Source organism: Perna viridis, chromosome 3 (assembly GCF_037379345.1).
Source record: "Perna viridis isolate PV_CMFRI_1.1 ecotype Kerala chromosome 3, ASM3737934v1, whole genome shotgun sequence".
NCBI classification, from domain to species: Eukaryota; Metazoa; Mollusca; class Bivalvia; order Mytilida; family Mytilidae; genus Perna; species Perna viridis.
In genome coordinates this window covers 15,960,432-15,972,836 of record NC_142447.1, presented here as the reverse complement: position 1 = coordinate 15,972,836, position 12,405 = coordinate 15,960,432, and the positions used below count along the sequence as shown (strand labels likewise).

The 12,405-nt window shown below is 35.3% G+C and overlaps 1 protein-coding gene across 1 annotated transcript; it reads left to right on the top strand.

Moving 5' to 3' along the window:
- The first annotated feature begins 3,579 nt into the window (after positions 1-3,579).
- Positions 3,580-10,011, top strand: LOC148621173 (uncharacterized). Its single transcript, XM_088575282.1, has 6 exons — positions 3,580-4,450; positions 4,740-4,825; positions 4,998-5,220; positions 7,282-7,349; positions 7,578-7,710; positions 8,182-10,011. Exons 1-6 carry the CDS (start codon positions 4,341-4,343, stop codon positions 9,755-9,757), a joined length of 2,196 nt encoding a protein of 731 aa, XP_088431408.1. The 5' UTR covers positions 3,580-4,340; the 3' UTR covers positions 9,758-10,011.
- The last annotated feature ends 2,394 nt before the right edge of the window (positions 10,012-12,405 follow it).

Sequence of the window (12,405 nt, the reverse complement as noted above, 5' to 3'; positions counted from 1 at the left end):
GATACCACCAACAAACGTCTAGATGAACTCCGTGGTCATTTATTATCGCGTGGCTATAAATCAACAGATGTAGATCGGGGATTTGAACGTGCTAACAAAATCAGCCGTAAAGATCTCCTCGAGTACAAACCTAAGAAAAAGAACAAAAGAGTCCCTTTTGTACTTAGTACCATCCAGCCTTTTGGAAACTCTCGCAGTTACTGCATTCAAATTGGAAAGACATTCAAAAACATCCCAAGCTCTCCAAGCTCTTTCCGGGGGCCCCGGTCCTGGCATTCCGGAGACCTAGGAGCCTAAGAGATGCCCTAGTATGAGCAGAGATTTCATCTCAGTCTAAACAAAATACAACGGGCCAGTGTCGACCATGTGGAGATAAGAGATGTAACACCTGTACCCAGTTGCCGCACACAAAAACTTTTAAAAGCTACTGCACTGGAAAGGAATTTGTCATTTTTTTTTGCGACGTAACTTGCAAAACCGAAAATACCATATACCTTCTCCAGTGCCGATGTGGTATGCAGTACGTTGGCGAAACAGAACCTTTCAACAGGCGTATGAATGGTCATCGCAGTGACTACAAATGCAAACCAGACCTCCCTCTGAGTCGCCATCTTAGATCTGCCGGGCACACCCAGGAGGATCTCCACAACATTGTTGTGACGATTATAGAACTTAATAAAAACTGGTCAAAATGTAAAAGAGTATCTCGGGAAAGCTTTTGGATGAAGAAATTGCAAACAACTTCTCCAGATGGAATTAACGAGAAAAAATAATTCATTTTTAGGTTTGGGATCTAAGGCTGGTACAGCACTACTTGCTATACATCAATACGCCGTACTACTATATTTGGACTTTTTATATATTTTTTTTAAATTGTTTGCCACAGTTAATTGTAACTTTGATAAAAAGACCCTCTTTGTTATTTTCATGCAGGCTCCTCATCAGTTGCTTATGTGAGCCTTTGATAAAGGTACAATCACCCACAGCCTACGCGATTCAGCTTCTGAATCTGTTTTGATCTTGAACTTTGTGAGTTTTATGCTCGTTAAGTTTTGTGAGTTTTATGCTCACATAGTTTTTGAGTTTTATGCTGAGGAAGGATATCTGTTATCCGAAATAATCAATTTAAATTTTACCATCTTCTGGTGATGTTAAACATATTTAGACGTTTATTTTATTTGTTGTTAAGTTTCGCATCGTTTTTAACGATCCATCACCCCGTAAGAGCGATTGTTGACTATTATTTAGACGATTAATATATATATATATACAGCCTAGCTGGCCGAGTGGTCTAGGGCGCTGGACTTAGTGCAGGCGGAGTTGCCATAGATTTTCAATCAACAAATTACCTTCTTTAGTGCCTTAAATAAACTGGGTGTGTATGAAAGTAAATGGTCTGTAAAAACAACTCACTACCTAATCAGGTGAATACCTGTGACGTATAAAGTTTTTTTTTTACCGACAGTAACAAAGATCTTGAACTTTGTGCTATAGACACACGTTGTGTGTTGATCTTGAATACTGAACTATAAAAATAAAAATATTTACAAAATAGGAAGAACTTAATCTTTTTTCTTAATGCCGTGTGGGTGTAAAACACGGAGTTCTTTTATCCAAAATCCCTCCCGCTTCACTCTCTGTAGATCGCTCCAGATCGTGTTTTGTTCCACGATGAAGATTTTCATTTTGTTGAAATCATCGAGGCAGTGGTTAGGTAATTTACTCCCAGTCAGTCAACACTTCAGATTACCTATATATATCAGGGGACAACTCTATTTCATCTTTAGTAATTAACTCGTCATCAAATCAATTTTAAAGTTTTTTGAATATATTCTTCTATTTGCTGTATTGAAATGAAAGAAAAAAAACATGTACTATATATATTATCCAACTGGAATGTTAGTTATAGATCATAGGTATGTTAGCCCAATACGTTCAAGATTTTGTTTTCACACTTATTCTAGATAGTTATGGTAAGTCAATAATGAAAATGGCTTTAAATATTTTACAAAAATTTTACCTTTGAGAAAGTGTGTAAAAGCTTTTTAACATGAAAGTTAATTGAATACATGTCATAAGATAATGGGAGTTGTCCTCTATGGAGTCTCCACAGTGCGGACAATATGGCTCCTCAGTCAGGTGGTGTAAGTACAAGTGATTATTCAAGTTGATAGCTTCACACCTTAGCTGAGCCATATGTTCTTCTTTCTGTTACCAATGCCGAAGTATTCAGGAACTCCACTGCTTTCTTTATTTAATTTTTTTTTTGAAAACATCAACAGAAGGGTTATTTGTAGTTGACGTTGGAAGCTGGTTCCAAAGCCTAATAGTAGGAAGAATAAAACTCTTTGAAGAAGACATGGTATTTTAAGTGGGCAAACGCATTGGTTTGCTGCCTAAGATTATAATCATGAATATTAAAAATATAAGGTTGTATAAGATATAAAATGTTATCCGGGGCAAGTCCATTATTCATGTTATACATTAGAATAAGCGCTCATCTAGTGTTTCTAAACAAAGTTCAGCACGCATCATTGATATTGAGGAGTTATCACGTAGACCTGTAATAATTCTACCAACTTCTACCTGAACACTCTCAAGAAGATTCGATTCATATAATGTACAGTTATCCCATACAACATTCCAATATTCTAGTACAGACCAAATGAATGAAAAGTATGTTGATTAAAGCCTTTCTGGTACTTCAGCACTCTAAGAAACTTCAATCTGCTGAAAATACATCTGCAGCATGTACAAAATTGTGATAATGTCAGTCTATTCCCTCTACAATTTCATAAACTAGAAACAAACAGGGTCCTAATATAGAACCTTGAGGGACCTCTGCATCAATATCACCTGAAAATACATCTACAGCAAGTACAAAATTGTGGTAATCAAAAATGACAAATAATGATGAGTCATCTGCAAAAAAATTTATATGGCAATCTTTTCCCTCGACACTGTTATTTACATCAACTAGAAACAAAAAGGGTCCTAATACAGAACCTTGAGGGACTCCTACATCAATATTACCCCATCCAGAGGTGCATTCCTCCAATACGACTTTCTGCTTTCTCTCGATTAAGTAATCTGTAATTCAATACAACAATAACAACAAACTCCAATATTCTGTAATTTTGATAATAACCCCTTATGCCAAACTCTGTCAAAAGCCGAAGATATACCACAAAACACAAATCGAACATCCCTACCGATTATCGTGTTGTTAATATTCAATAGTGGACAAACAGTAGAGTCCTTTGGCATGAGACGTAATATGATGTTCAAGAACAAAATTACGCATGTGCTTCACAGATATTTTACACAGGACACATGTAAGAGGAATAAAAAGAATTTGGAAACGTCTGACATAGAATCCATAATTTTATAAATAGGTATAACTGACCGCACCGTAGAGACTTGTTAGAAAAAATGTCAGTGGACGTACAAACGCAACTGAAATATTTTAAAGTATTATTAGTGCCATTTCATTCCAGGGATTCCGCGGGACACGACGTCATTTTTTATTGCGTCAATGTTCACGCGCGCATTGTGACGCCATTGACATGTAGCGTCACTAACAGTATGTAAGGTCTCAAAATAATTGGGAATGGTTGTAGATTGTACTGTTTATTTTAGCTTCCACTAAAGTGTGAATATTTTGACCATGAATGCTGAAAAGGATGGAGAGAAACTTTCAGCAACCTGATACCTGGATATTTACATGTTACGTGGAAGAAATTGCGAAGACTTTCACAGAAAAACGACGCACGACAACTTACAAATTCATCAGAATTCGACTACGAAAGAGTTCGTCCGTTTATGTAACAAGTAAAATAACTTCTATCGATCTTACGAAAAGAAGCCTCTATACTGATTGTTTTTGATGCGAGAAAAAAGAATGATAAACTAAGAAATCATGGAATTTAAACAAAAGCGGTATTTATTTGACGTTGTTCTTTTTGAAAATGGATCCTGACGAGAGAAAAAAATGAAGAAAAAATCCCGATTGAAACTCCTGTAAATCTACTAGTAGTGACATCAGCCAGCTGTGGCCATCGACATGGAGCTTGAAAAGTTAGCCTAAGCGGGGAGCCTAAGTAGTCCTTGAGAAATTTTACATCAGACTGCATATTAACACTGTCAGTAACCGAATTTTTTCAAGTCAACGCCAACAACCCTATGGCAGTGTTTTATTCAGAATTCAAGGCTTATCAGCGTTATTAAAAGTCCAATACAGAATAGGTAGGTGTATGAGAAAAAGAAGAGGAATCCAATGACGTCGGTGACGTTTCTTGTGCCGCGACGTAACGTAACGTCACAGTTCTGCTATAGATACTATGTCTGTCGAAGTCGCAAGAAGACACGAGTCATCTACGACGATGTTAAATTTCGTTTTAAAGCGAAACCATGAACTTTATTGGGAGAGAGTGCAAGAACGTTTTAAAGGGTAAGTTTTTTTTGTCATAAACCACTTTTTGGAGTTTTTCTATAAATGTGAATGAACCAGCATTGAAATATAAGACTCCTTTTATACCAGCCCTGAAATTATCCACTTACCTTGAAACTTTTCCCGACACACCAGCTACAAAAAGTAAGGTTATAAATCGAACCAAATGGAACTCTGACAACAAATTATTGTAACCATCATCAAATAATGGAAAAAAATAGTCTTGCAATTGAAATAATGTCTACTTCGGCGTGTAATTTAACTGGTACCAACTACATGTATATTTCAGTAATAACAAGAGCAGTGACCGCAATTATATGAGCTGTGAAGAAACAGTACTGGAGTGTCTCGAATGGAATCTGAGAAATCCGGAAGGTTCGTGTTTTCTATACATTCTTTCAAATGTTCATATTAATTTTTAAAGGAACCAGGTATAGAAATTATAACAGGGAAAAAACTTACATTTATTATCATATGAATAATTGTACAATATAACAGCAAATAGATTTTGAAAGAAACTTCTATCCTTCTTAAATTTCCATTTCAGAAAAAGTAGAATTTATGATCAGAACCCCGGATCAGTGGAGTGGCTCATTTATAAGACCCACCAATGGCTTCTGTAGAATCCATAAGGTGGTCCTGGACCAAAATATTCCCATACCTCGTCCAGAAGTTGACGCCATTTCTTTTGTAAAGTACAACTTGAAACACAGTGAAGGGTTATTAACTCCATGGGATTTGATGAATTGCAAAGAAATGCTCTACCAAGAGTAAGTTTTTAATACAGCAACTCTACTGTCCTATTTCTCACGAGACAACACATTTTGATGTATATTTTTTCGAGTTAGAAACATTTTGCCACCCCCATTTTTCACCAATACGTGACGGTTTTATCACTTAAAGACAAATCACACTAACCAGTTCTGACGTTAGGAATTTCGTGAAATTTTAATGGAATGGTCTCAAGTATAAAGGCATTGAAATAAGCTTCTAAAAATATAGGTCTTCATGTTTTTAACAACGATATAGCAGTTCAAAAATTCGTAAAATCGGAATTTTTTGTCATTTTTCGAATTCAATTCAGACGTCTCTGATCTTGCCAATATTTTTACGAATGACACATGCCATACACCAGTAGATTGGAAATTGTCTGTATTTCATTCATAAAACATTAAAAACAAAATACAATGAGTTTTATCCGCCTAAAAAGAACCTTTTATTGTTTCCCGCCAAAAGAAAAACTTTTGAACCATATTCACAGTAATCTGAAATACTTCTCACGTTAAGATTTTTTTCAAACTTGCGGTATGAAAAGGTATCTATCAGCTGATGTTATAAACTCTTTAAAAATGGGGGTCAACGATCAAATAAGAAAGTTAATCACATTTGTGTACCATTTCTGCATAATTTTGTTTGGTTATTGGACGTTTCCTACTCCAAATGTTATGTTGGATGACTTTACGTCTCAGTCAGCGACAGAGCGTCTTCAGAAGAAATAGAATATTAAAACGGCAATAAAAAACTTAACTGTGAAGAAATAACCAGAAGACAAAAAGAATTACGACTGGAGAGAACAGAAAATTGGGCAAAAGGCGATATATACATAAAACTGTTCTGGTTGCACGACCGTGTCTGTTCGTGTGCACATGTTATAATTCGTTTTCATATTTTAAGAAACATGTACCACAATGTTTATTTATAATACTTCAATAGCGAATGGCTTATCGGGGTCAAAAGTTCAACATTTACAAATGTACGTGGAGCGTTTCAGCAGTTAGTAGTAATTTTTTTTTACTAAACAATAGGAAGAAAATATCGCACATTTTTACATGTAAGAGAGTGCACCTCCCATATGTACTTGTACAAGTTTGTGGCGTACTTAGTGTCAAATTTGAAATAAAAATTCAGGATTGAAATTTTCAAGAAATAAAAACGCATGATCCATTATTGTCCTAATATTTTTCGTTTACATTAAAAAAATATCTCGGCGCTCTACGCAGAAGAAAAAAAGTTTTCTAAAAGAAAAAGCTAGGGCAGGACAGAAAATTTGATCCTAAAATTAGAGAAAATAAATTAGCAGGCCATCCTTGTCTGTAAACATACATCCTGATTTAAGGCTATATTATTTTTCCGGTGTTCCTACTCTGATACTGCATAGATTTGTTTGCAAATGGACGATAATCAATCATGATTTATACAAAAAAAAATATCCACAAATTTCAAGGGAGGAGCATTCACCGGATCCGCCCCTCTGAATCCGCGCCTGGATTAAATACTCCGCATGAAACTTTTTCTACATTTTTATCTCAGTAAATGTACAAGCAAATTATGTTTTATTTGCAATAACACGGGACTATCTTTGATATTCCTTATTTAAACATCTTGGCGGGATTAGCAAAACTAGCTCACATTTTCCAAGAAAAGAACATTGTTCCATATCTCCCATCCGATCTTTGCTAAAATGTTTGATAATCAAATTGGCATAACTCCTTTAAAGCTATCAGACAATGCTGATTATCATTTTTTCAGTCTAAGTATTAGTAACATTTAGAATAAGCTTCCTCGGAATCCGTTGTGAAATTGTAGTCGTGAGTTTGTGTAGGACAGACGGACATGATACGGATGGATGCCTGGCGTTTACTGAAGATTTTCCAAAGCGGCCCTTGAATCTCGACGTCATATTGCTTCTACGGTCAAAGGGAGATAAATCGCGAATTTCACGCAAAAAGCGTTGTCACAAATTGACGATATAATAGTTTGCGCCATACAATGCGCATAAACATTATAGTGTGATTTGTCTTTAATGTTCTATTGATGCCTTTTTGTTGCAGAGAGCTGCACAAAAGATGTGATACTTTATTACGTCAATGTCTGGATTGGAATAAAAACAGTGATAAAGGTTAGTTTTAGTTTCGCCATTTATATGCATGGAATAATAGAAAAGATAAGATACCCTTTATGACGAATTTGTTCTATATATAAATAGTCTAAAAGAAAAGGAAACAAAGACAGAAGAAAAAAAGTTCTTACTGTCGTTCATCTCGATATCAGTTGAGTTCGATGCTGTGCATCTACATTGTAGTATGTCTTTGGTTTAAAATACTAGTAGTCGACATATTTATTTCAGGATTAATCCAGTACGCCATTAAAACTCCAAAGATTTGGAATCATGAGAAGATAAAAGCAAGACCTAAATTTCAGCTAATTCCTGACGTCGAGGAAACAACACACGGAATTCAGTCTTATGATCAGGTAGACCAGTAAGTATACATTGAACTACTGTATAGAAGGATCCAATCCCTGTTTATGCATGTACTTTGCATTCCATATTCACATCAATAAGGTGATAGTCAACGTTGTTCTTAAAGTAATTAAAATTCTTTGCTTGAATACCCCCAACGGCTAGTAACGAATTCTTATCAAAAGATGTTCAAAACAAGTATCTAGCTTGGCTTCTGAAGGTTAAACAGTCATTTTTGATATTCTGTTTTACTGCTTTAATGGAAATCTTTGAAACTACAAAGACAATGACTTGCCCTGACCCAAAACAAAAAAAAAGTAATTTTAACTGATGAAACGACATGCCATTCGACATCAGCTATTTTACCCAGTAGACTCATACAAAAGTAGTGGTAAGTATATGATTATACCTTGACGAATTGAGGGGCGGTTACTCTACATTCATATGTAACTAGTTCCTTCGTTTTATTTTACTCAATTCCCTGTTTCAGATATGATAGCTGCAGCAGGCAAAACAATGATATAATTGGGCAAATCGAACAAACGGAAATCTTCAACATCAGTGAAACTTTACATTACTTAGAAACCCTTAAGGATTATTTTGATCATGACAAAACTACGCGCGGAAGACCACCAAAACAAAGCTTTAACATTGATGGAGATATCACCAGGAGACAATATGAAAGCTTTGATATACTTCTTGCACCTGCAAAGAATCCGAATGCCATACCAAAAATGTCATCTTGGCACAAGATATATCGGAAGCCGTTTCCCGAAGAAAAATTGAAAGCTGTAGAAAGCCCAGCAAATCAAACCGATGCACTTCCGGACAAAAAGAACGTTTCGTTCGAAATTATATTTAAAGAACCTAAGAACTTGGATGCAAAACCTAAGCTTTCGTCTGGAAAAAGAAAAGCAAAATATGAGGACTCTTATGAAGGTGCCAAGCAAGAAGTTGACTACCAGGCTTCAGTTCAAGAAAAGAACAATGCCAAACAAATCGAAGGCCAAAAACAATGTCAAAAAGCTGGCACTGAAATTGAACCTATCATAAACCCAAAAGATGATAACGGCTATCCACAGTGGGCACTCCGTCCTCTGTTGCCCATTCCCGAAGCACCAACACCAGTTAAGATGGACCTAGTCTCTGCAAGAAAAATCGAAATGAATACATTTCTATCACTTGAAAGGAACAAACAAGAGGCTTACCGGGTTCTCGACAGAAAAGCGAAAAAATATGAACCAGAAAGATTTAGATTTTCAAGTCTTCACCGATTTTCTGAACGACCAAGCAGAATTCCAATAATGGTTGCCAATCCATATGAAAATAGAATGGAAAATTTACGTTCCAGAGTCAGTCGTATACCAATACGCATCAAAAGCTACATCTGGAAAACGATGACAGCAAAAAAAGTTCCAGCACCAGTCCAGTCATTTACTAGAAGTTTGATTCCTGTAAGGAAAACAACACTTCAAGGAGTATACCCGAAAAATGCCTTCAGTCGTAACAAAAATGACGAACCTGAACAAAACAAAAGTGCAAAATTTCCAAGAATCAGTCCTGAAAAAAGTGGTAAGAGGACTGGCGTTTCCAGCGTCAATGATGTGGATTTGTATATGAATGGGCAATTACAGGAAAAGGTCGAAATAAACACAATAACTAAACAAAAGAACAAGAGACACAATGATAATCATATCAAGTCAAAGAATGTTTTGAACCCCAAAACAGTTTTTCCAAAACCTGCACCATTACCCCCAATCGGAATGACCAGCTCATATGGAAAGCCGTTGAAACAAGAAAATGTTAGTTTTTCATCACTTGCAACACTGCCATTGGTCAACACTCGCTCGCCACGTTCGCCCACTGATAACACAGTCGAAAGCAGCGGCGAATCTATTAGCCGTCCAGCATCAGTAACTGGTAATCCAATACTTCCTCCGATAGGTGGCGTTGGTAAGATACAATTGATGTCAGCTACAAGTAAAAGGCAACTTCCTCCAATCATCAATCGTCCAATTTCAGCTGCTGGATATGCAAAGTTGCCACCCATTTCAACAACGAAATAAACCTTTATTAACAATTTTATTTTTATTTCATCTCATTTTATTTAGTCTTTTCTGTTGCCTGCTTATTGTATTTATCAAATATTTTTTTATGATATTATGCAGTTCCAGCTGCTTGATATGCTAAGTTGCCACCCATTTCAGCAACTTTCGTAATCAATCTTATTTTTATTTCATCTCATGTTATTTAGTTTTCTGTGTTGGTATTGTAAGTATTTTATTACTAGTAATAAAGTACATTAATTTATATTTTTAAACTGATTGTTTTTGCAACAAAAAAACATGGCATCTGGCTTTTATACTCATCCTCACAATGCCAGGGTTCCGTTGTCCACTTGTGTCCTGTACCATTTGTGTCCGTGAAAGGACAATAGTGGACACAGGAGACCTGACATTATGAAGATGGCTTATACTTTGTGTCAATTTCTGTTCATAGATTTTATAGCAACGTATAAAACCATATTGTCATTTTCTTTCGTATTTAAATCTAATATTGTTTGAAATTCGATATTAACGCTAAGGAGCTTAATATCTCAAGGCAGTGTTTACACGAAAAAAGGATTTCGAAAATGGTTCAAAAGCTGTACATCCATATCAAGCAAATGTTATTTAAAATGATTTTTTTTTCGGACAGACTTTTTACATTTTTTTAGTTGAAAGGTATTCCGCAACTTCTAAGGTTTCAAATGATCTAAAATTGAAGAAGATGCAAAGATGTCAAATAAACTATAATAAAGTCTCCCTAGCCACTTGTGTGGGTAAAAAAAAGTTATTAATACTTTAGTACACATTGAAAGCAAGTGGCCATGGAAAACTCAAATTTCACGACAGGACGCAAATGTAACCCCAATTGTGTAGGTAATCTGAAATGTATGCGATAAAGTAAAGTTTGACGAGCAGTCAGAATGGTGTGCGGTCTAGTGTAATGTCTCTTGCTAAAAAGTCTGAGTGAGTCTTCGAATGGCGTATATACATGTATAATCGTAAAAACGGCTTGGATGTTGATCAATGAAGAATTGACGATTTGGAATAAAAAAAGATCAAGAATTAATTTTTGCATTTGTCGATTTGCACAGCTTGTCGTAACTACGCGGAATTTGAATTTGTAATTCTTACAATTATGCTACTGGAACAGGGTCATTTGCTACAAAGCCCCGCCGCCACAAAACAGCAGTTGTATGTTCGTCATTATGAACTCGTGGATCGTTATAAAGTAATCATCTGGACCTGTGGAACTGATTTGGTCACCGTGTCATAGTTTTTCTTTCCTCTTTCGTCTACCTCGGATCGACGTGATATTTTATGAGCAACTTGGTGGACGTTGTTGAGTGGAGTCTTGGTTGCTCATTTACTTTGTTTTATTATTTGTGTTACGTTATTTCGTGTTCTTTGTTGTGTGTTACTGTTTTCCCTATCTAGTCTTTATCCTTGAATTTCCACTCGAACCTTGGTTCCCTTGACTACTCTTTCTAAGAGCGCCATGGGTTCTTAGTCTCACTTAGAAATACTATTATTTTCTTTCAAATTTAAGGTAAAAAAAAAACTCGTATTTTTGTGAACACATTTCTATTTTGACAGTAACTTTAAACACGCCTTGAGACGTTTAGGTTTCCCGCACGCATGATACCTAAACGCACGATAAACGAACGCTCCGATGAAAAATAATAATATAAACAAAAATTAAGAAAGAAAAAAATAGAAAATAAAGCAAATGAAAATAGAAAAAATAATAATAACAAAAAATATAAAAATAACAGTTGAATAAAGGAAGTAAGGATATACAAAAATGAACGAACGTTTGTATCATGAGTAAATGAAACGCTTCAGGCTTAATTGCAGCAAAAATAAATATATGTGACTGTATTTCAAACTAATCACGTAATTTTATTTTGAAGGGGCATAAATTTCATGTCGACAGCTCAAACATATTTGCGTTAGAGTAAAGCGGGTGGCCTTTGCGATATAGAGTTTTCAAAAATTTCCTCGGGTAACACAATTTTCTTCAGTTTGATTATGCACATCCACGAAAGGTTCCGTTACTATGCCCTCTCAAACATTTAGTAGAAATTATGCCAAAATGTTCTATACCATCAATTAGCTTAAATTTTAAATACTATTTTATAAGATCTGTTTTATTCTGTTTGTGGTGAAAAGTTGGGTTTTGTTTTAAAAACATAAAGCACCAGAAGGTATTATGAGTCATAACTGCTTGCATTATGTATATTTTGTAAAGTTTTCTTCCAAGACCGGTGCAGAATGCAATAGGACGCACACATTCACCCTTACATTCTGATAGGAAGTTTTTTTTCATTTTCAACATTGATAGGACAGCAATTTCCTTTTTTACTACAAATGTATCAGTAAAAAAATATAAAATAAATGTTTTCTTAAGTTTTGACTCAAAACTAACTTATTCATTTTACAAACAATAATGCTATTATATCCGTGCTTTTAAACACCATCTTTATTTTCTAGTATTAGATAGGACACACACGTTTTATTGCACAACTGAGATATTTTTGTTACTTAGAAGATAGCCTATTGGAAGAGCTGTTTTCAGATATTTTATGAAGGCCCTGGCGGATCCATTTATTTATCAAAAACGGACAGTGGTTCCGATCAGGAAACTTATATATAAAAACCAGTTTCGT

What these genes read in the sequence shown, in the direction of transcription:
- LOC148621173 (XM_088575282.1), top strand. Translation starts at nt 4,341, where the DNA reads ATGTCTGTCGAAGTCGCAAGAAGACACGAGTCATCTACGACGATGTTA. An exon ending in GTGCAAGAACGTTTTAAAGG is followed by an intron (nt 4,451 to 4,739) that starts GTAAGTTTTTTT and finishes TGTATATTTCAG; the next exon opens with TAATAACAAGAGCAGTGACC. An exon ending in GAATAAAAACAGTGATAAAG is followed by an intron (nt 7,350 to 7,577) that starts GTTAGTTTTAGT and finishes TATTTATTTCAG; the next exon opens with GATTAATCCAGTACGCCATT.